General features: G+C 47.9%; 1 protein-coding gene across 1 annotated transcript; it reads right to left on the bottom strand.

Annotated features, from left to right (window-relative positions):
* Positions 1 to 6,738: 6,738 nt before the first annotated feature.
* On the bottom strand, positions 6,739 to 9,168 carry LOC309816675 (transmembrane protein C16orf54). Its single transcript, XM_082644455.1, has 2 exons — positions 9,099 to 9,168; positions 6,739 to 8,468 (listed from the first exon to the last, which is right to left on the bottom strand). The coding sequence occupies exon 2, from the start codon at positions 8,466 to 8,468 to the stop codon at positions 7,794 to 7,796; it is 675 nt and encodes a 224-aa protein (XP_082500581.1). The 5' UTR covers positions 9,099 to 9,168; the 3' UTR covers positions 6,739 to 7,793.
* Positions 9,169 to 22,097: the final 12,929 nt, after the last annotated feature.

Raw genomic sequence — 22,097 nt, forward strand, 5'->3', positions numbered from 1 at the left:
CTGATCGTGAAGCTGTGAATAACATCTCGCTGTGCACATCAGATTTACCCCAGATAATGTGGGCTTTCTTTATTCAGGTAGGTAGTGCTCTTTGGATCCCTGGACCTAGTATAGCACACTTAGAAAATGATCAGAGGCAGAGATCCTCACGTATACCTCTAGTTTGGTGGGTCACTGGCTAACCTATTTCTTCTCCCAGCTCTTGAGCTAGAATTTTTCGAAGACTTAGCACCAACAAAGAACCATCCTATAAGTCACTTGCTTCTTGATATTTGGCTGCTTTTTAACCAAAGGAAAGATTCTCTTTTGGAATACTACATCAGTATATAAAGAACAATGCTGGTTTCTTAAAGGCTGGATAAAAATCATGCTTCCCACATTAAAAAAACCAACAATAAAGTAATCTCACCAAGAACCAAAAATATCTTATTTTTTGCATGATTTGCTTTGTTTTCTCAGAATATTAGAAGCCAGAAGGGGAATTCATTGAGACTTGGCAGCTTTTTAGGTAAAGGACTGTACTAATGTATTTTTGTATTATTGGTATAGTAATTACCCAAATGCATGGAAGATTTCAAGGGCTAGACTAAGTCTTGCATTTTAAAATTCCAATCTAATTCATTCCAATGGATGAAAAGTCCATCAGGGGAAAGATAGAAGATGCAAAAGAACTGTTTCAGTGACCTATCTGAGGCAGCAATTCAGTGATTCTCTGTGTATGATAATTAAAACAGAACCAAAAAAGGTCCATACATCTTTTCTGACAGGTCACTGATTCTCTCCTGTGTTTTCACTTGTTAATTATTGCTTGCCGGATGTGGTGAATTTCGCCTTGCTCAGCACCAGATAGTTTTCTGTATGGTTTGTTAGGCAGGTCCAAAGCAGTGCTCAGTCTAGTGGATTATTTTCTACTACTAAGCCAAGACTTTCCCAAGTGCACTGCCCAAGGCCTTGTGACATTTTCCAGTCTGGCTGGTGGGAAGAGGCCCTGGCTTTGTGTGAGGCCCTGGGCACTGCTGCCTTAGCCCTTTCACATGGCTCTTCTCTTGGCCTCAGGTGGTTTTCTCACACATGTGTGTTGATCAGTTCTTTGCTGAATAACACGCGAGAGGGACCCTCAGCAGATCTTGGGGTTCTCTCTTCTCTGAGCCCGCAGTTTGGAAACTCTCTCAAGCAGAAAGCTGGACAATCTTCAAAGGACAAGTCCCCTTTCCTTCCTCCTTCCCTCCTTCCCTCCCTCCTGCCCTCTCTCTCTCTCTCTTTCTTTTTTATATTTTGGCTGTGCCGCATACCTTGTAGGATCTCAGTTCCCTGACCAGGGATTGGACCCGGGCCATGGCAGTGAAGGTGCCAGATTTCAACCACTAGGCCCCCAGGGAACTCGCTCCTTTGTTTTCCTTTCCCTCTGGGATTTCATTGTTTTCACGACTGTCTTTCGTTGCTTGGTGTTCAGTGTTTTGAAAACTGTTGTTCCATGTATTTTGTCTGGTTTGCTGGTGGCCGTGGAGGTTGTTTCAGGCAGAAGGGTAAACCCAGTCCCTGTTCCTCCACTTGGTGCAAAGGGGAGTCCTGGTGGCGTCCGTGTTCCTTGATGCTCCTCAGGTGGTGCCAGTGTGAGGCACCTCACGCACCTCTTTCTTCTGCCTGAAATGCTTCTCTCCATTGCATAGAATCTTTCATTATTTCCTCCCCTCCGTTTTCTCTGTTCTCTCTTTCTGGAACTTCTATTAGGTAAATATTGAATGAATTGATCCTTTATCTCTTAATGTTGCTTACCTGTTTTCCATTTCTTTGTCATTTTCCTCTACCTCCTGAGAGATGTTTAAAAACTTTTTCCTCCCACACCTTCCTTTGATTTAGAAGGAACTTTTTCATTTGGGCAATCAAATTTGCAATTTCCAATTACAAAAGACATTATGATGCACTGCCTTCCCAGAAGCCTCTGCTGGTTTCCTGGTGTATTATTTATTTGTTTCCTCCAAGGCTGGTTGTCTTGTCTCTTCATCTTAATCCTCTTTTGGTGCCACTGAAAATTAGTAAGAGGAGGCCCACATTGTTCTACTTGGCAGCTGAGTGGTTCTAGTTCCCCAGCAGCCCTGTCCCTGGACAGGCTGCAAGCTCTGTGGGCCCGTGTGTTAATTGATTAAAATGCTTCACTTAGAAGCATCAGAGGGTTTTGTCCCCCTCCCCGCCCCCACCCCAGGTGACATTTGGCAATGCCTGGAAACATCCCTTCACAACTACGGGGAGGCAACTGGCACCTAGTTGCTACAGGCCGGAAATGCTGCTAAATATCCCACAATGTACAGGAACGCAAAGAATTATCTGGCTCAAATGTCAACAGTGTGAAGGTGGGGAAAACCCTGATTTAAGATCATCTGAGAGCAGGCTGTCCCACCTCCAACCACCAAAGGCCAACACAAAGAGGGACCCTCCACACCCACTTCAGGGGCCTTCCCAGGCACTTGTTCAAGTTTGTTTTTTTTTGGGGGGGGGTTTTAATATTTATTTATTTATTTTGGCTGCGCCAGGTCTTAGTTGCGGCACGCAGGATCTTCCTTGCGGTATGCAGGCTCATGGTTGCAGCATGCGGACTCTTAGTTGCGGCATGCAGGATTTAGTGTCCCGACCAGGGATCGAACCCAGGCCCCCTGCATTGGGAGTGCGGAATCCTACGCATTGGATCACCAGGAAAATCCCTCAAGTTTGTTTAGAAGAGATCTCCGACCAGTGTTTCCTGAGCCACATGTGGCCCACAGGCTTGTTTCTTTGGATTTTATAGGTTGATAGATTCATATACATATATATAAAGTGGTCTTAACATTTTGGTTGATTTTACCTAAAAACCCAAATTTCTAGCCTCTGCTGGAAAATCAGAAGCATGGACATGATTGGTGGAGCCGAGTGGCAGCTGCCCTTACAGACAGGTGTGAAGTCTTTTCTCACCTCTGTCCCCTGGTCCACATCACTCTTCACCTATATCTCTGACTTGGCCTATTTCTGCATGTGAATTCATGACCCCTGTAGTTGTTTGGTTTTTTTGGGGGGGGTGTCGTGTTTTAATACTGGGGTAAATACTGACTCTGTAATCAAGGATGACTATGGAGATGTTCTGAGATAATCTTTTTTTTTTTAAATAAGTTTACTATTTATTTATTTTTGGCTGCATTGGGTCTTCGTTGCTGTGCGCGAGCTTTGTCTAGTTGTGATGAGCGGGGGCTTCTCTTCATTGTGGTACAGGGGCTTCTCATGTGGTGGCTTCTCTTGTTGCAGAGCACGGGTAAACGGGCTTCAGTGTAGCACACGGGCTCTAGCACGCAGGCTCTGTAGTTGTGGTGCTTAGATGCTCCGCAGCATGTGGGATCTTCCCAGACCAGGGCTTGAACCCATGTCCCCTGCATTGGCAGGTGGATTCTTAACCACTGTGCCACCGGGGAACTCCCTGAGATAATCTTTTAGTTAATCATCTTGTTTTCTCTCCCACTGGTACTATTACTTTAGAATAACGGCAGGATGTCTGTAGGAGGACCATATCTGCCACAGTCAGAGGCAGAGACTTGGGGATCATCAGGGAGGCCAGGAGCTGAAGGTATGGGTGTCACTGGGATTGCCCAGGAAGACTGTGTCGAGGGAAAGCAAAAGCTGAAGAAGGGAGAGAGCAAAAGAATCAGAGAAGATGGCAGACAGAGGGAAGGGAAATCAGATGTACGTGGAGTCCCAGAAGCCAAGGGAAGAGAACATCTCAAAAAGGGAATCAGGACTTCCCTGGTTGTCCAGTGGTTAAAACTCTGTGCTTCCACTGCAGGGGCCGTGGGTTCAATCCCTGGTCGGGAACTAAGATCCCACATGCTGCATGGTGTGGCCAAAAAGTTAAAAAAAAAAAGAATCAAAACGTCTAATGCTGCCCACAGGAGGCTGAGCGGTATCCTTTGATTAAAATGTGTAGGTCATGATTTGGGGGAAAGCAGTTTCTAGAGAGTGCTGGAAGTGTATAGAAGCCTGTGGCAGGTTGCAGAGTGATGGGAAGATGAGAAAATGTAGACTTCTAGGACAGACAGCTCTTTCCAGAAGTTTGGCTGCAAAGATTTGAACTTGGTTATAGAGGAAATCATCTGTTTTTTTGTGATATTTTGAATGGTATAACCTGACAAGCACATCCCTGCTGTGAAACATCTAGAAATGCTACATAAAATCAAGCAAACATCCTTTACAAAGCGCAGCTGGGTTTCAAGAAACTAAGGGGAATCCCTGGAGCCACACAGGAAGAGGAAATTGAAAACCAAAGCTAGAGGAGCTCTTGAGCAGTTGTAGATCTTGGCAAAATGAAGGGTTTGGGTTTTATATCCACCAAGATTTTGGAGGCTTTACCTGGGGCATTGAAAACTGAGACCCTAATATACAGCTCAGCCCCTTAAAGGGTGACACCCTCAGTGGAAAAGCAGACTAGGAAATAAAAAATCTTTCCATCAGCCCATAAAGCACAAAAGAACCTCGTGGGTCTCACCCTGAGATCTAGAGGCAATAGAAAGTCTCCCCTGAGAATTCATAACCAAAGGTGTGCCCTCATGTGTAAATTTGGGGTTCAAATTTACACCATTTGCATAGTCTTGGAAGCCCAAATAAAATGAACAAATAATGTGGTCCAGGGTTGGTTATTCCCCTGAAGCATCCTTGGCAGGAGCAAACACAGAAGCTCGCTAGAGAGACACCCTGGAACTAGTCACCTGGATTCCCACTAAGGCCCTGTTGAAGCTGAGTTCACAGCCCCAACTTAGAAAACATAAGAGGAAGCCATCCGTCATGAAGGAGAGTGAGCAGACACCCTAGAACTTGGAACTCCAGAATTATTGAGTAAAGGACCATACAGGAAGTGTGTTTCATTTTATTTTAGTTTTTAAATTTTTACAAATTTATTTATTTATTTACTTATTTTTGGCTGTGTTGGGTCTTCATTGCTCTGTGCAGGCTTTCTCTAGCTCTGGCGAGCGGGGGCTGCTCTTCGTTGCGGCGCACGGGCTTCTTATTGTGGTGACTTCTCTTGTTTCAGAGCATGGGCTGTAGATATGCGGGCTTCAGTAGTTGTGGTACATGGGCTCAGTAGTTGTGGTTCACGGGCTCTAGAGCTCAGGCTCAGTAGTTGTGGTGCACAGGCTTCATTGCTCCACGGCATGTGGGATCTTCCCGGACCAGGGATCGAACCCATGTCCCCTGCATTGGCAGGCGGATTCTTAACCACTGCTCTACCAGGGAAGCCCAGGAAGTGCGTTTTAAATGCCAAAAAGCATAAAGGAAGAACTCAACATGAGAAAGTGATAAGATGGTGTGTGTTTTTTGTTTTTAATTTTTGGCCGCACCCCAAGGCATGTGGGATCTTAGTTCCCCAGCCAGGGATTGAACCCACGCCCGCTGCAGTGGAAGCATGGAGTCTTAACCACTGGACCACCAGGGAAGTTCCAGTAAGATAGTGTTCAAAATGAAGAGGAGATGTTTAAAATAAAGAGGAGAAAGGGTAAAACAAATGTATCTATGAATCCGTCTACTTATTCATTCATTCTCCTTTCTTTGGGCTCCTGCTGTGTTTTAGATACTGTTCTGGGTCTGGGGGTATAAAGGTGACTTTGGGGACAGCAAGCTGGACTTTGCCTCAGGGAGATCACATTCATCCATGCATCTGTGCAGGTATCCATCTTTCATTTTATTGTATCCTTAGATGTCACAGCTAGAAAATTCCCAATAGAGCATCTGTTCAACTTTCAACTCTCTTGTTGTAAAGAGAAAGAATGTGAGGCCCAGTAATACAAAAAGTACTTTTCTCCAAGAGTGAGTGATAGAACCAGATTGAGAACTGGGACCTTGTCCCTGGTGTCCCTTCCCCACCATCCTGCCTCTGCTGAGCCCTTGGCATGCAGGCCTCTAAGCTCTGAGCGTGGTATCTCAGTTCTGTGTCCCTGAGGGACTGTTCATGCTTCCTGGGCAGAGTCCCCACAACCCAGTCCTGTCAGCTGATGGTGAGAACGAGCAGTGACATAGTTACCTGGCTTGTGAGTGACAGAGGTGGGACAGCAGCCCTGATCTTGTATCAGTTATGTCTTCCTGTCTTATCTCACCTCCCTCCACCCCCACCCCTGCCACTAGAGAGACTGAGATCTCCCTGAGGGCGGGGCCAGGTCTGAGTCCTCCCTCCTCAGGGCCTGGCTCAGGGAAGATGCTGGGAACACAGGCTGAATGAGTGCAGCCGGGGGTGGGGGGGTGGATGTCCCTCAGCCAGGGGGCTTCTAAACCCCTGGCTGCTCGTCCAACTCCTGGCATCCAAGGGGTGAGAAGGGAGGTCCAGGCCCAGGTGCTCCCCGGCCCTCTGAGCAGGAAGAGCAGAGTGTTGGCCTCTGCCTGACAGCATTTTCGGGGTGTGGGTGAACTTGGTGGCGGGGGGGGGGGTGGATTCCTGGCCAGCATTAAGTAGCACAGGATGGCTGCTCCCCATGCAGGGCTCTCATGCATCACAGCACTTCTCAGGGGTGGTCTCAGGGAGGCACCAGAATGTCTAACACTTTCCTAATACTTGCTGAGCCTTTTGACAAAGAGAGAGCAGATCTCTGGGTCAATGCCTCCACCAGGAAACAATGTCTACTTAGAACTATATACCTTTGTTTACCCTGTATTTATTTCCATGTTTTACCTTCTGTTTCTGACAAGTGATATTTGGTTTTCCATTTACATACAGAAGTGATACAAAACAGATTCCTTGTAAAATGAATTTATTAAGCAAATAGTAAACCAATTTAAAGAAAAATATAAAGTACAGGTGGTAACTGACATGGCAAAATCCTAACGTTCAGGACTGAGGTTCGAGAAGTCAGAGCCCAGGGAATGGAAACTCCTTCGCCTCCCCCCAACACCTGGCTCTGCGCCCAGAGGGGAGGTCAGCTGATACAGATATAGGGGCTCCATTTTTACGGGGTGGAGCCTCATAAGTAAGCCTGTCTTGGGGCAACTCTGTCTCTCTGGACAGTGCACTCCAAGAAGCTGGGAGGGAAGACGGCCAGGGGCCACGTTCTGGGAGAATGTTCCTTTCCACACTGGATCAAACTCAGATCTCCTTGGCTTGGGCTTCCCTCACCGTGGAAGGGTAAGATCCAGAGGGCTGAGATGCGGCGGTCTCAAGAGGACATGCTGCCCGCTGGTCTTTTGCGACTCTGGGTCCCAGGTGCAGGCAAGAGATGGCCTCTTGTTGCGAGGTGGGGGTCAAAGCCACAGTTTATATGTAATAAGATGCTCTTTTGCCTGATCTTGACCTCTCTGTATGTGTTTTTCTGGAGGGATGATGTGGCTCTGGGAAGCTGAATTCCTGTCATCTCCTGCTAGCACGGCTGACACTTGTCATCACCACACTCTGTTCTTCAGCATCCTTGGGACCCTCACTCCAATGTCGGCATCTTAGGTACACACTGAAGGAGGGTGGAAGCCGCTGCGTTGATTCTATTTCCTGTCTTCTGGTACCTTGAGTTCTTAATCTGGAATGTGATCTTGGCAGTTTCTGGCCCAGAGTTGGCCCCAACTCCAGTTCTCTAAGCCACTGCCCTGGGCAGCTAAGAAAAGGCACCTCTGAGCTTGCCCCACAGCGCAGGCTCTGTCCACACCCAGGTTGCCCAGGCCCAGATCCAGGGGAGCCGAAATCCAGAAGTAAAAGGCCTGGGAGGGGCATTCTCTCCCGGGGCCTCAGGGTCTTAGGATCCCTCTGAGGCTGGGCCTCCCCCAGGGGTCTCTGGGAGGCCAGTCCTCCAGGCCCTGGGGATTCAGAAACTCACGCTGGTCCGGGCTTCACGCCTCCAGAAAGCTGAGATCTGCTCCAGGGTGACCCGAGGCTGGAGGCCCCACTCAGGATCAGGGCTTCCTGGCCGCAGCCTCCGGGCCTGGGGGCTCCCTGGATATGCACTGGCCTCTGGCCTCTGTTCAGGCTCAGCCCAGCTCACCAGGCCTGGGGTGTGGGGCCTCTCCTCCCAGACCTGGGGCCTCCAGAAGGTGCTACGGGTTGGGGCATTTGGTGGGGTCTGGGGGACCAAGGAGCTGGGAGGGGAGTATGGGGCTGAAGGGGCAGGTGGGGCTGTCACTCGTGCCTCCAAGGCACCCCCCTGGGTGGGTGGGTCTGGGGCCCGGTCCATCAGCAGGGGGACCGCGGAGCCATACCAATCCTCGGAGCGCTCTCGGGGGGTGCCTGTGGGCTCAATCCACAGCTCTCCGCCCGGGCGCCAGACCAGGGTGGGTGCGCAGATGCTGGGGTCTGGGCGGAGGGAGCGGCGGAACAGGCGTTCGGCCAACACGGCTGTGGTCAGGAGGAAGACAGCAGCCAGGGCGGCCAGGGCCAGCATGATGGGGACACAGGGCCCGCAGGGCAGCGGGGGCCATGAGGAAGCCTCTGATGCAGGGGGCCCCTCCATGTGCCCAGAGGGCTGCTCTGGGGTCGGAGGCATCTGGAGAGACGGGGTCAGGAGAGGAAGCACATGAGACAGGGTTGGCATGATCAGGAGAGAGAGGGGCCAGGGGAGCAGGGCTCAGCAACATTTGGCTGGAGAAACAGACCCAGGCAGACAGAGGAGCCTGGAGGACCCAGAAACGGCGGGAAGGAGCCAGATGGCCAGAGAGATGGGGCCCACCTCAGTCTGCAGCCAGGACCTCCTGTTCAGAATCCCCAGGCCCTTTCTGGAAGCTGCATTTTCCTCCCAGACTCCAGGGTGCCTCAGACAAAACTGAACTCAAACTCAAAGAACCCAAGGACTTCTTTCCTCCTGTCTCAGCCCGCTCATGTCTTGCTTGGAAGAAGTGCTGGGTGAGGAAATGAAAGCCTCCGTCCCAGCTCTGCCCCTGCGTGTGGGCCCCGCTCCCGGCCACTTCCGCGGCGCCCTGAGTGCTCCTTTGCCCTCACAACTCTCCTTGGAGTTGGTCTTGTTCTCTGCAGTCTCCCCTGAGTTTGCTGTTGTGCCAGGTCTCAGGTGCCACCTCTGCACCTGTCCCCGCCTCTCTGGCTTTGCCCAGTCTCTGCCTGACTCTGGCTGTCCCCCAGGTCCCCCACCTGCAGGGGCCTCCTGCATTCCTCACCTCACCTCAGTCAGTCTCTGGGCTCCTGGCTCGCCCTCAGAGCCGCTCTTCCCTGTGCGAGCCAAGGGTGCAGGGCAGCTGCCTCAGATGAGGGCGGAAGGGAGGGCACCACCTGTTGCTGGGCAACTGTGCCCTGGATCTCCCAGCCCCCGCAGAGTGTTTCCAAGGCAACCTGGGGGGATGTGGTCACTGCGGTGGGGAGGCGTTTCCTGGTGAGAGGTGGGGCCGGAATGGGCAGTGGTTCTGTTGAACTCAGTGTCACCCCACAGTCAGGCCCCAGGCCCCAGAACAATTACCTGGAAGCCAAGAGAGAGAGACAGAGCCCATCCAGACCACCAAGGTGGCTCGCTCTACCTGCTCGCAGGTGGCTGCTGTGTCCCTGCCCTGCCCACTGGGCCCCGCCAAACCCACTCCTGCTATCTGTCCCCACACACCTTCCTGCTTGCCCACCTTCTCCATGCATTCCACAAACATATATCTTCTTGTCCTCAGACCATTTAGCCCCACTTTTGGTTGGAAACTATCTGTGAGGTGAGGCTCAGGTAGCAAAAATCTCAGGCCTCTGGGAAGGATCCAGGCTAAAAAATATGCTGAGGCCTCTCTCCAAGACCACGAACATTTGTCATCTCGGCTCCTTTCTCCTGGTGCTTAGTGTTGAGGAGAACATCACCAGCTCCTGGACTGGGAGCCTTTCAGAGACTGTCTAGAATCGACTCACTCACTGACAGATGGCAGGTAAGCCCTAAATAAGGGAGGTGTTGTGTTCTAAGTCACACACCTCATGTATATAGGAGGATGGGGGGAGCATAGATATAAATTCCTTCTCTGGCAAACAACGTGTACACAACAGAACTCTTCCTACGTATTCAGATTTTGTTTTGCAAAATGACAGCCATTTAATGTGAAAGGCTACAAAAAATATGTTGAAATGTTAGTGTCTTACCAAAGAAGGTCACAAAGGCAGCCTGACTCAGATTGCTCTGTCCTTGTGGTTTGGAGGGAAGGGCCAGAAGGAGTACAAAGTGTGGTAGGGGTAGGAGTAGGTGGAATGGAGAGTCCCAAGGCTCTGGCCTTAATATGCATCACCCACCGAGATTAGAATTTGATGAGATTATAAGCCTTAAAATAAAACCTGAGCTTAATACCACTGAACTGGATATGTACGAGTGGTTAAGATGGTAATTTTTGTGTGATATGTATTCATGACAATAAAAAGTTTTCTTTTTAAAAGAAATTCCAAATAAATAAAACCTGAAAATTGTTATGTATGTTCTCTTGTAATTAGTCTTTCTTTAAAAAAAATTAAAGCTCTAGAACAGTAAACATTATTCAAAACCACAGGGCTGGGCTTCCCAGGTGGCGCAGTGGTTGAGAGTCCGCCTGCCGATGCAGGGGACACGGGTTCGTGCCCCGGTCCGGGAAGATCCCACATGCCGCGGAGTGGCTGGGCCTGTGAGCCATGGCCGCTGAGCCTGCGCGTCCTGAGCCTGTGCTCCGCAACGGGAGAGGCCACAACAATGAGAGGCCCGTGTACCGCAAAAAAAAAACAAAAAAAAAACAAAAAAAAAACCACAGGGCTTCCCTGGTGGCACAGTGGTAAGAATCCACCTGCCAATGCAGGGGACACAGGTTCCAGCCCTGGTCCGGGAAGATCCCACATGCCGCGGAGCAACGATGCCCGTGCACCACAACTACTGAGCCTGCGCTCTAGAGCCCGTGTGCTACAACTACTGAGCCCGCGTTCCACAGCTACTGAGCCTGTGCACCTAGAGCCTGTGCTCCGCAACAAGAGAAGCCACCGCAATGACAAAGAGAAGCCCCCGCTTGCCACAACTAGAGGAAGCCTGCGCATAGAAACAAAGACCCAATGCAGCCAAAAATAAGTAAATTAAATAAACTAAAAAAAACCCACCAAAAACAAACAAACCAGAAAGACCAGGTATGATTTTTTGTTGTTGTTGTTCCTAAGGTATCGAACTGGCTGTTTTGATTCTTAACTGTTTTTCATCACTTACAAAAAGGCTTAAAAATTTTTAACTGGTTCCTCAAGAAATTAAACATAGAATTACCATATGTCCAGCAATTATATGTCTACATATGTGCAAAAGAATTGAAAGCAGAGACACAAACAGATATTTTCACACTAATGTTTATAGCAGAGTTATTCACAAAAGCCAAAAGGTGGAAACAACTCAAATGAACTCAAATGTCCATTGATGGATGAATGGATAAACAAAATGTTTATATTATATATAAAATATTGTTTATATCATAATTATTCAGGCCTAAAAAGGAAGGAACTTCTGAAACATGCTACAACATGGATGAACCTTGAAAACGTTATGTCAAGTGAAATAAGCCAGACACAAAAGGACAAATACTGTAGGATTCCACTCATATGAGGTCCCTGGAATGGTCAGGCTCCGAGAAACAGAAAGTAGAATGGTGGTTGCCAGGAGCTGGGGGGAGGGGAATGGGGAGTTCGTGTTTAATGGGTCTAGAATTTCAGTTTGAGGACTTCCCTGGCGGCCCAGAAGTTAAGGCTCCTCACTCCCAATGCATGGGGCACGGGTTCAATCCCCGGTCGGGGAACTAAGATCCTGCATGCCACATGGTGCCGCCAAAAAAAAAAAAAAAAAAAAAAAAAAAAAATATATATATATATATATATATAATTTCAGTTTGAGGAGATGAAAAAGTTCTGGAGATGGAGGATGGTGATAGTTGCACAACAATGTGAATGCACTTAATGCTACTGCACTGTACACTTAAAAATTGTTAAAATGGGGGGATTCCCTGGGGGTCCAGTGGTTAGGACTCGGTGCTTCCACTGCAGGGGGCACAGGTTCAAGTCCTGGTCAGGGAACTAAGATCCCATAAGCTGTGCAGGATGGTCAAAAAATTGAAAAATAAATAGGTAATAAAATAAAAATTGTTAAAATGGTAAATTTTATGGTATATATATTTTACCACCATGAAAAGTTTAAATCATAGTATAGAAAATTGAAACATAAAGAGGAAAATGATTCCTTATAATTTCTTCACTCCCAAATAAACCTGCATTTTTTTTTACAGGCTTCTGCAGGGTAGGGAGCAAAACCCAGGTATTCTGACCCCTAGCTTCCTCCCCCTCCACCATGCAAGAATTTCTGAAAAAAGGAATCAGGAAGTTACTCAAGGAGTGTGTGTAAAAGGGAAGTCTCTGGTCAGAAGTCTGGAGGACAGGCCTTTGTGCAGGTGTCTTCTGGTTGACGGGGTGCTCCTGGATCCAAGTGTTCTGGAATGAGCCTGGCTGTGCTTGGAACCAGTTAAACTTTTTTTTTTTTTCCCTTAAAGCTCTTCCACTTTAATCTCCTTTAGGATTTTCTTTGAACTCCATATGCATTTTATTTCCCCCCACCCTTTATTTTCTTTTTTGGCCCACCTCATGCGACATGCGGGATCTTTAGTTCCCCAACCAGGAATCAAACCCGTAACCCCTGCAGTGGCAGCACGGAGTCTTAACCATTGGACCGCCAGGGAAGTCTTATTTTTATTTTTTAATTGAAATACAGTTGGTTTACAATGCTGTGTTGTAAAACTCTATTTCTCATACACTGTGCAGCTGGCCCATGGGCTGCTGTGTGCAGAGTTCTGCCCTTGGTGCTCTTCACTCCTAAGTGTATGTGGTGGTTTTTTAATATTTATTTATTTATTTAGGCTGCGCTGGGTCTTAGTTGCAGCATTTGGGATCTAGTTCCCCGACCAGGGATCAAACCCGGGCCCCTGCATTGGGAGCGCAGGATCTTACCCACTGGACCACCAGGGAAGTCCTTATGTGGTGGTTTTAAAACATGTCTCCAAATTCCTTTTCACTCCTGTCAAAGGGAGAATCTCATCCCCTGCCTCGTGAATATGGGCTGGCCGTTGTCACTCACTTCTTTTTTTTTTTTTTTTTTTTAATTTTATGTATTTATTTTTTGGCTGCATTGGGTCATCACTGCGGTGTCCGGGCTTCTCACTGCAGTGGCTTCTCTTGTTGCAGAGCACGGGTTCTAGGCACGAGGGCTTCAATAGTTGTGGCTCGCAGACTCTAGTTGTGGTGCACGGGCTTAGTTGCTCCACAGCATGTGGGATCTTCCCGGACCAGAGATGGAACACACGTCCCTTGCATTGGCAGGTGGATTCTTAACCACTGCGCCACCAGGGAAGTCCCATGACTCACTTCTAATGACTAGAATTCAGCAGAAGTGACAGTATGGCTGCCATGGCTAGGTTAAAAAATAGGGAGAGTGCTGTTCCCACCTGGCTTGGGCTCATTCTCACTCTCTACTCATCCTTGAAACCCAGTCACCATGTGTGAGGAAGCCTAAGACACAAGTAGGTGCCCTGGTTAAAGTCCCAGCAAGGGTCCCAACTGACAGGCAACATCAACTCTCTGACCCGTAAGCAAGCTCCTTTCCAGATGACTCCAGTCCCAGGTTTCCAGCCACATCAGCAGACGCCGAGTTATCCCCACTCAGCCCTGGCCAACATGCAGATTCATGAGAAAAAAAAATATTGCTGTCTTAGGCCACTAAGTTCGAGGGTGGTTTGTAGCAGAGAAATAGATAATCTGGAACATTCTACATCAGTGTTTCTCACCAAGTGAGTAAGGACAGTACTTCAGAATAACCTGCGGGGCCTTCTCCAGGGTTCACTCTTTATCCCTATTCTTCCCCCCCGCCATTCTATTACTGTTTTAGGGCCTGAAATGGGGAGGGTGAGGAGGAACATGGCAGCCACAAGAGCACTGAGTTGGTTGAGAAATCCCACAGGTGATTCAGATACACCCTCCCTGTGGATGAAATCCGCTAGACCTGCTCTGTCCAATACGGTAGCCATTAGCCAGGTGTGGTTCTTCAAATTCAAATTACGTCAAGTAAAATATTCAGCTCTTCAGTCTCACTAATTACATTTCATTTAATTAATCCACTAATTACATTGCAGCTAGTGGCCACTGTATGGACAGTGCAGCTACAGAACATTCCCGCCATCACAGAAAGCACTATTGGGCAGTGCTGCTTTAGAACCTGGCTTCTCAGAAGGCCAGCAGCACCCAGGGAGAGCATCAGAATGCACACTCTCAGGCCCCGCCCAGACCTACTGGATCAGAAGCTGTATCTTATCAGGATACCCAAGTGATGTGTGGGCACATGAATGTCTGAAAAGCACGGCACTAGCCAGTTCTCAACCTTGGCCGTATGTCAGAAGCACCCAGGGAGCTTTTTAAAAAGATTGAGGCTTGGACTTCCCTGGCGGTCCAGTGGTTAAGACTTCACACTTCCACTGCCGGGTGCACAGGTTCGATCCCTGGTCAGGGAACTAAGATCCTGCGTGCTGTGCGGCACAGCCAAAAAAAAAAAAAAAAAAAAAAAAGCCTGAGGCTGAAGCCACACCTCAGACCAAGTAAATCAGAATCTCTGGGGAGGGACCCAGGCATCAGTCTTTAAGGTTTTCCAGGTGATTTCAATGGGCGGCCAAGGTTGAGACCCACTTCTATGGTCTATATCCTCTGGGGGTCCAACAGCTTCTGCCCTGCAGTGGACACCTGTTGGATTGTTAGACTGACGCCACTATTTGAGGAAGTGTCTTTTCTGAATGGTGGCAGTAAGAGCTGTCACATTCCTATACTGTCACCCCCACACGCACACACACTTAACCGTGAGCTGATTGAATGCCTCAGGTAGGCTGGACCAATGAATTCTTTCCCTTGGAATTTTGGAACTGAAACTGAATGTCTCTGGGTGACTGAATCTGTTAGATGTGAGGGTTGGGAACTCTCAGTGCTTCCCTCTCCCATCACGCAGACCAGAGAGAGGAGCACTGGAGAGAAAGAGAGAGATTTCTGAGTCTCTGGTTCCATTTCCCTCCAGATGCCCAGCTATAGTCTTGTCCTTGGACTCATGCGTCCTTATAATACATTTCCCTTTGTGCTTAATAGTTTGGGTTGGGTTTCTGTGACCTGCAACCTGCAAATGCTTATTTAATATAATCCTAGGCCTGTTAACTATGTTCCAGAACGGAATTTCTTTTTTTTTAAATTTGGGTCTCATGGCTTGCAGGATCTTAGTTCCCCGACCAGGGATTAAACCCGGGCCCACGGCAGTGAAAGAGTCCTAACCACTGGATCGCCAAGGAACTCCTGGAACCAACTAGATCCCACACGTAACTCAAAGTTACTAAGTAAAAAACTGCTTTATTATTATTGTACAGAACATTTCTTTTTTTGACTTTTCTATATTGTGTAATATTTCATAATATTAAGAAGGCTTCCTGTGTAAAACTGCGTGATTTATTTGGGCAGCAGGCAGACAGGGGAGGGGAAGAAGCAGGCTTTCCCAGCAGTGCAGCCTCTCTGAGGAAACATCTGTTTGCAAAACTGGAGTTCTGGGCCATGTCTTCTCCAGTCAGAAGTTCCAGATGATGCCAGGCCCAGTGTATGTGGACCTCAAAGGAACAGAGATTTGGGGACTTGGTGAGCTACCCGCTGGGGTTCTGCTCACTTTTAGACTTGCTAAAGGAATGGCTACTTGACTGCCTGGTACCCGCTTCACTTCTGCTTGGATCCCACCTGCCTAATCTGGCCATGCCTACACCTTAATAGTTCTCTGTAGCCCTAAACTGAAGCCCCATCTGGAGATAACTGGACCTGATGGATCTTGAGGAAATGATCATTTGAACTGAGTATGTCGGGATGGGGGCCCTGCCCACAAGGTGGCTTTTGTGGGTCCTTTTTTTCTGCCATGATGCTACTTGAAAAGTTAATGAGGTATATTCCAGACTGAGGCTCTCAGTGGCCAACACCTACACTCTATGATGCATCGCTGCCCACCAGATGTTTCCAGGAGAAAGGAGGGCCCAAGGGGCTACCACAACTTTCCCCAACTCCTATGTGTACTGAGCCTGACCATACTCAGGTTCTTAGCCTGATTCTGGCGGAGATGGATGCTCTCAAGAAAACATCAAGGGACTTCCCTGGTGGCACAGTGGTTAAGAATCCGCCTGCCAACGCAGGGGACACGGGTTCTGAGCCCTGGTCCGGGAAGATCCCACAAGCTGCGGAGCAACTAAGCCCATGCACCACAACTACTGAGCCTGCGCTCTAGCGCCCGTGAGCCACAACTATTGAGCCCACATGCTACAACTACTGAAGCCCGCGCGCCTAGAGCCCGTGCTCCGCAACAAGAGAAGCCACCGCAATGAGAAGCCTGTGCACCACAACGAAGAGTAGCCCCCACTCACTGCAGCTAGAGAAAGCCCGCATGCAGCAACGAAGACCCAACGCAGCCAAAAAAAAGAAAGAAAGAAAGAAAGAAAACATCAAACTTCATGTCCTTTACCACATACCTGACTATCACTGTCTCATTCATCAGAAAGGATTACTACCTCTATGGGTCATTAGTCACCTGAGATCCAGCTGGAGGACTCACTTGTATTCTGGTTCCAGAAAACTCGTCCATCCAAATTCATCCATCCTCTAGCTCTCCCATCCCAATGTCAAGGGGTATCAACTGGATCCTGAATACATCACTCCATTGCTGCACTTTCTACACGTAGCAACACTGGGTGGCCAAACTTTATTTATTTATTATTGTTTCTATTGAGCCATTATTCACATACTATAAATTTCACCTTTTTCAGGTGTTCCATTCGGTGGTTTTTAGTGTATTCACAAGACTGTGCAACCACCACCACTGTCCAATTTCAGAACATTTTCATCTCCCCAAAAGGAAACTGATTACCCACTAGTAGTCACTCCCATTCCCTCCTCCCCCCCAGTCTCTGGCAACCACTATCTGCTTTCTCTATGAATTTGCCTATTCTGGACATTTCGTATAAAGGCAATCATACAATTTGTGGCCTTTTGTGTCTTGTGTCTTTCACATTGCATAATGTTTTCAAGGTTCATCCATGCTATAGCATGAATCAGTGCTTCACTTTTTTAAATCACTGAATAAATAATATTTCATCATATGAATATTTGTCTTTCCCACTATCTGAAAGTACAGCATTCCTATGAAGCCTTCCATAAACTGAAATGACAAAGTGAAGAAGTAATTATCTTAGGACACATCTTGCTAATGGATGCACAAAATAAACCGAGATAAAGCACAGATGCCCACAGACACAGTTGAAAACTATGGTGGCTGGATGCTGAGAGGCTGAGTGTAGTTTCTGGGGAAAGAGCTTGGCTGTGCCACTCCCTTGCTTGGGGTATGTGCTGCCTCTATAACCACTAGCTGCAAAACAGACACTGAATACTACTCTCACCTTTTGGCTTTTACATTGTAAAAGTGAAAATCCTCTTCAGATTTCTTTTGGCTAGCAAAAACAGGTACTAATGTAGGTTTTCCTAAAAGCAAAGTGGCATAAAGTGAACTTTCAAGAAAAGTGGAGAAGGGACTTCCCTAGTGGTCCAGTGGTTAAGACTCTGCACTTCCACTGCAGGGGGCATGGGTTTGATCCCTGGTTGGGGAACTAAGGTCCTGCAAGCTGCATAGTATGGCCAGAAAGAGAGAGAAAGAAAGAAAGAAAGAAAGAAAGGAGAGAAAGAGGGGCTTCCCTGGTGGCACAGTGGTTAAGAATCCGCCTGCCAAATCAGGGGACATGAACAAAGTTCGAGCCCTGGTCCAGGAAGATCCCACATGCCACTGAGCAACTAAGCCTGTGCGCCACAACTACTGAGCCTGTGCACCACAACTACTGACGGCCGTGTGCCTAGAGCCCATGCTCCGCAACAAGAGTAGCCCCCGCTCCCCGCAACTAGAGAAAGCCCGTGTGCAGCAACGAAGACCCAATGCAGCCAAAAATAAAGTGAAAGAAAGAAAGAAAGGAAGAAAAAAGAAAGAAAGAAAGGAAGAAAAGTGAGGGGTACCTGTACCACATTTTGTTTATCCTTTCCTCGGTTGATGGACATGTGGGTTGTTTCCACTCTTTGCCTATTACAAGTAATGCTGCTAGGAACATTCAGGTCCAGGTTTTTGGGTGGACATATGATTTCAGTTCCTTTTCCGTACATACCTAGGAGTAGAATTTCTCAGTCGTATGGTAATTCTATGTGTAACTTTTTGAGGAACTGTGGGTGGCCAAATTTATAACTGTTAAGTTCATCCACTTCTTACTTTCTGCTCAGAACTCACGTTCCTCCAGCAACGACAGCTCCACACCTTCCCCTTCCACATTGTTGAGGACCTCAATGAACCTGGCTCCTGAGCAAAATGTGGAGGACACCAACCTCAGGCTAGAAGAGCAGCAGCAGCAGGCACCAGGGGAGACAACCCTTCGGAAGACTGTGCTGTCTTCCTGCCATGCTTACACCACTCATCCTGGCTGAAGCCTAAAGACTCCTTCTAAAGCAATGTTACTGGGCTTCCCTGGTGGCGCAGTGGTTGAGAGTCTGCCTGCCGATGCAGGGGACACGGGTTCGTGCCCCGGTCTGGGAAGATCCCACATGCCGCGGAGCGGCTGGGCCCGTGAACCATGGCTGCTGAGCCTGCGCGTCCGGAGCCTGTGCTTCGCAACGGGAGAGGCCACAACAATGAGAGGCCCACATACCACAAAAAAAAACAAAACAAAACAAAAAAAATAAATAAAGCAATGTTACTGCAACCAGAGTTCTGGGTTTCATGCTTCAAGTGGCCTTCATCCACAACCCACAACCCACATCTCACCACTGCCTACTGAGCAAGGTGTGTTTGGATCTTGCTACGCCCACCTGGGGTCAAGAGGCAGCAACCAGGAATGGCAGGGACATGATCAGTGGGGGAGGTTCCTGATTCGTGCTCCGGACCACACATCAGCACAGCTGAGGGCTCCAAGCAGAATGTTGGTGAAAAGTTGCTTTGCACTTCAGAATTTCAGCTTCTGCAGATGAAGGAACACGCAGTCAACCCTGAGCTTCTCCCAACCAGACGGAATTAAACCGTACTCCCTCTTCGTGTTCTCTGTAAAGTGCAGCCTCAGGTGTGAGAAGCAGAGAAGCGGGCAGCAGACGGGCACATTTTATACTTGGACACTGAGGCTTAGAGGGGTTGAGTAGCCTGTCTGGGGTGACTAACGATCCTATTTTGCCCGGGCCTGTCCTAGTTTTAGCATTGAAAGTTCCATGTCCCAAAATACCCTTAATTTTGGGCAAACTGAGAAAGCTGGTTAGTGTCTTCCAAAGTCACACAACTAGCAAGTGCTGGAGCTGAATCTGAACCCAGACCTCACCATCTCCCATGTCCTCCTCCCGCTGAATGAATGACTTCCTGAGCAGGTCAATCACGTGAAATATATTCAGAGCAACAAGAGATCCAGGTGTTTCCTGACGCTCTTCCTTTCCCTTTTGCCCTCTCTGCAGGGGGGCCCAGACCAGCTGAGAGTTCCATCCCTTAGCCAGGGCCATCCTGATGCCTACAGGGAATAAGGACAGGGCCGCTGAGCTCAGGAGAGCTTTATCACTGTCAGGGCCTGCCAGGTCTCACCTACCGGGCTGCCCAAGGTCTCAAGAGTCAGAGATTCCAACCTTGAGAGCTGTGAAAAATGATGAGAATGAATTAGAGAGGTCCCAAGTGCCACCTCTTTGGGGAAATCTGGGGAAATGGAAAGAACCTGGGCTTTGGAACCAGTCAGCCCTGGATTTAATCTGAGCTTCCCATCTTTTTTTTTTTTTTATACTTTAAAAAATTTTAATTTTGTTTTGGAGTATAGTTGATTAACAATGTTGTGTTAGTTTCAGGTGTACAGCAAAGTGGTTCAGTTATACATATACATGTATCTATTCTTTTTCAAATTCTTTTCCCATTTAGGTTGTTACAGAATACTGAGCAGAGGGACTTCCCTGGTGGTCCAGTGGTTAAGACTCCGCACTTCCAACGCAGGGGGTGCAGGTTCAGGGAACTAAGATCCCACATGCCATGCAGCATGGCCAAAAAAAGTAAAAAAAGAATATTGAGCAGAGTACTCTGTGCTGAGCTTCCCATCTTAATAGCTCCAAGGGACTTGGCAGTCTTCTTAATTTGTGCCTGAATTTCTATTTTTCCCAAATCCCCAACTTGAAGGGCTGTTGAGGAGATAATATTAAATACTTTATATAAAGAACCTCATTTAGCACCTCGGTCTTCGTTTACCTTGACCTAGTATTGCTTCTCATCTCATCTTTCAAGACCTTAAAGATCTGCCCCTCCACACTAGGGACCGCCTTAGACCTTCTTACCATTCAGGATTGCTCTACATTGACCATCAAATTCCCCAGGCGCTGAGCCTCCCCTTCCTCTTGCTCCACCTGCTGGTCCATCTTATTGACACTTCTTTTTCCTGGAGCCCATATCCTGGAGGTCATCACTGACTACCCACCCTCTTTGACCTCACTCCACTTCCTCTATAACCTTGACTTCATTGTGAATCACTTCAACCTTTCTCCTTACAGCCTTCCTCATAAACCTTCTGCCTTGAGCCAATACAACCACCTTCTCTTTGTCCTATTGGAGAAAGTCACACAACCCACGATAGTCAGTGCCTCTAGTTGCCCTGTAACATGGATCTGGACAACTCTCGCTCCCCTCCCGACAGTTGCTCTTCCAAACATTTCACAGCTTCCCTAAAGAGACCTGCGCAATGCCACCAATTCTCTATCAGCTGATAATCTCTTCCTCTCTCCCCACGAAGAAAGCTGGGGTTTTCGGCAGGAGCCCCAGCTCTCTTCCTTGTTGATTCTCGGCCCCCCAGAATGGGGTCGGCCCCCCAGAATGGGGTTGGCCCCCTTACCCCTCATCCCCACCCCAGCAAGGACAGATTAGTAATCATAAATATCATGTCTGCTCTTGGCTTCATACATGGCTTGCCTGGGGATTCTTACTGGCTTCCTCCGGTTCTTGCAGCCCTATCTGCTCTGATACTTTCCTCCTGTAGTGAAGGAAGGTGTTTCCCACTTTGTACTCTCCACTGACCGTCCTACCCTGTTAAAATGTCTCTATTCCTCCTATGTCACTGCTCCCGGCCATAACTGATTGTGTCTTCTATGTACCTCACAATTTACTGAACACATTTTTCTATCTCATTTAATCCTCTGAAATAACCCTTTGAAGTGGATCTTTTTATTTTTTATTTTATTTTTTTTGCGGTACGCGGGCCTCTCACTGTTGTGGCCTCTCCCGTTGTGGAGCACAGGCTCTGGACGCGCAGGCTTAGCGGCCATGGCTCACGGGCCCAGCTGCTCCGCGGCATGTGGGATTTTCCCGGACCGGGGTGCGAACCCGCGTCCCCTGCATCGGCAGGTGGACTCTCAACCACTGCGCCACCAGGGAAGCCCAAAGTGGATCTTTTAAAAAATTTATTTATTTATTTATTTATTTATTTATATTGAAGTACTGTTGATTTATAATGTTTCAGGTGTACAACAAAGTAATTCTTTTCCATTATAGGTTATTACAAGATATTGAATATTGTTCCCTGTGCTATACAGTAGATTCTTGCTGTTTATCTATTTTACCTATGACAGTGTGTATCTGTTCATCTCAAATTCCTGTTATCCTTCCCCCACTTTTCCCTTTGGTAACCATAAGTTTGTTTTCTATGTCTGTGAGTCTATTTCTGTTTTGTAAATAAGTTCACTTGTATCTTTTTTTTATGAAGAGAATCTTATCCTTCCTTTATCAATGATGGTTCAGATACTTTAAGTAATTTGCCCAAGACAAGTGATAATGCTGGATGAACCTCAGCCTGCTTCTCTCTTTTCACTCTGCAATCCTGGCATCAGTGACCAGACTTCCCTGGCCACAGGTGGGATTTGCATTTCGTCCTCTGTGCTTGGCTGAATCCCCATATGCCCACCTGCTGTGCTCATTCACCATACTCTGAAGATGTATTCCTTTATGTTTGCCCCTCATAAGGCTGTGAGCCCCTCCAGGGTGGGGAACTTCATTTCTGTTTTCCAAGTTCCCTCAGTAAATGCTTTTGATCACATCAAGTTCAAGTTACCTTGGCCTGTGTGTCAGGTTAGT

The sequence above is a fragment of the Mesoplodon mirus genome, assembly GCF_964341445.2.
Source record: "Mesoplodon mirus genome assembly, chromosome: 15".
NCBI lineage: Eukaryota > Metazoa > Chordata > Mammalia > Artiodactyla > Ziphiidae > Mesoplodon > Mesoplodon mirus.

Coding starts and splice junctions, on each gene's coding strand:
- LOC309816675 (XM_082644455.1), bottom strand. CDS start 8,468: ATGCCTCCGACCCCAGAGCAGCCCTCTGGGCACATGGAGGGGCCCCCT.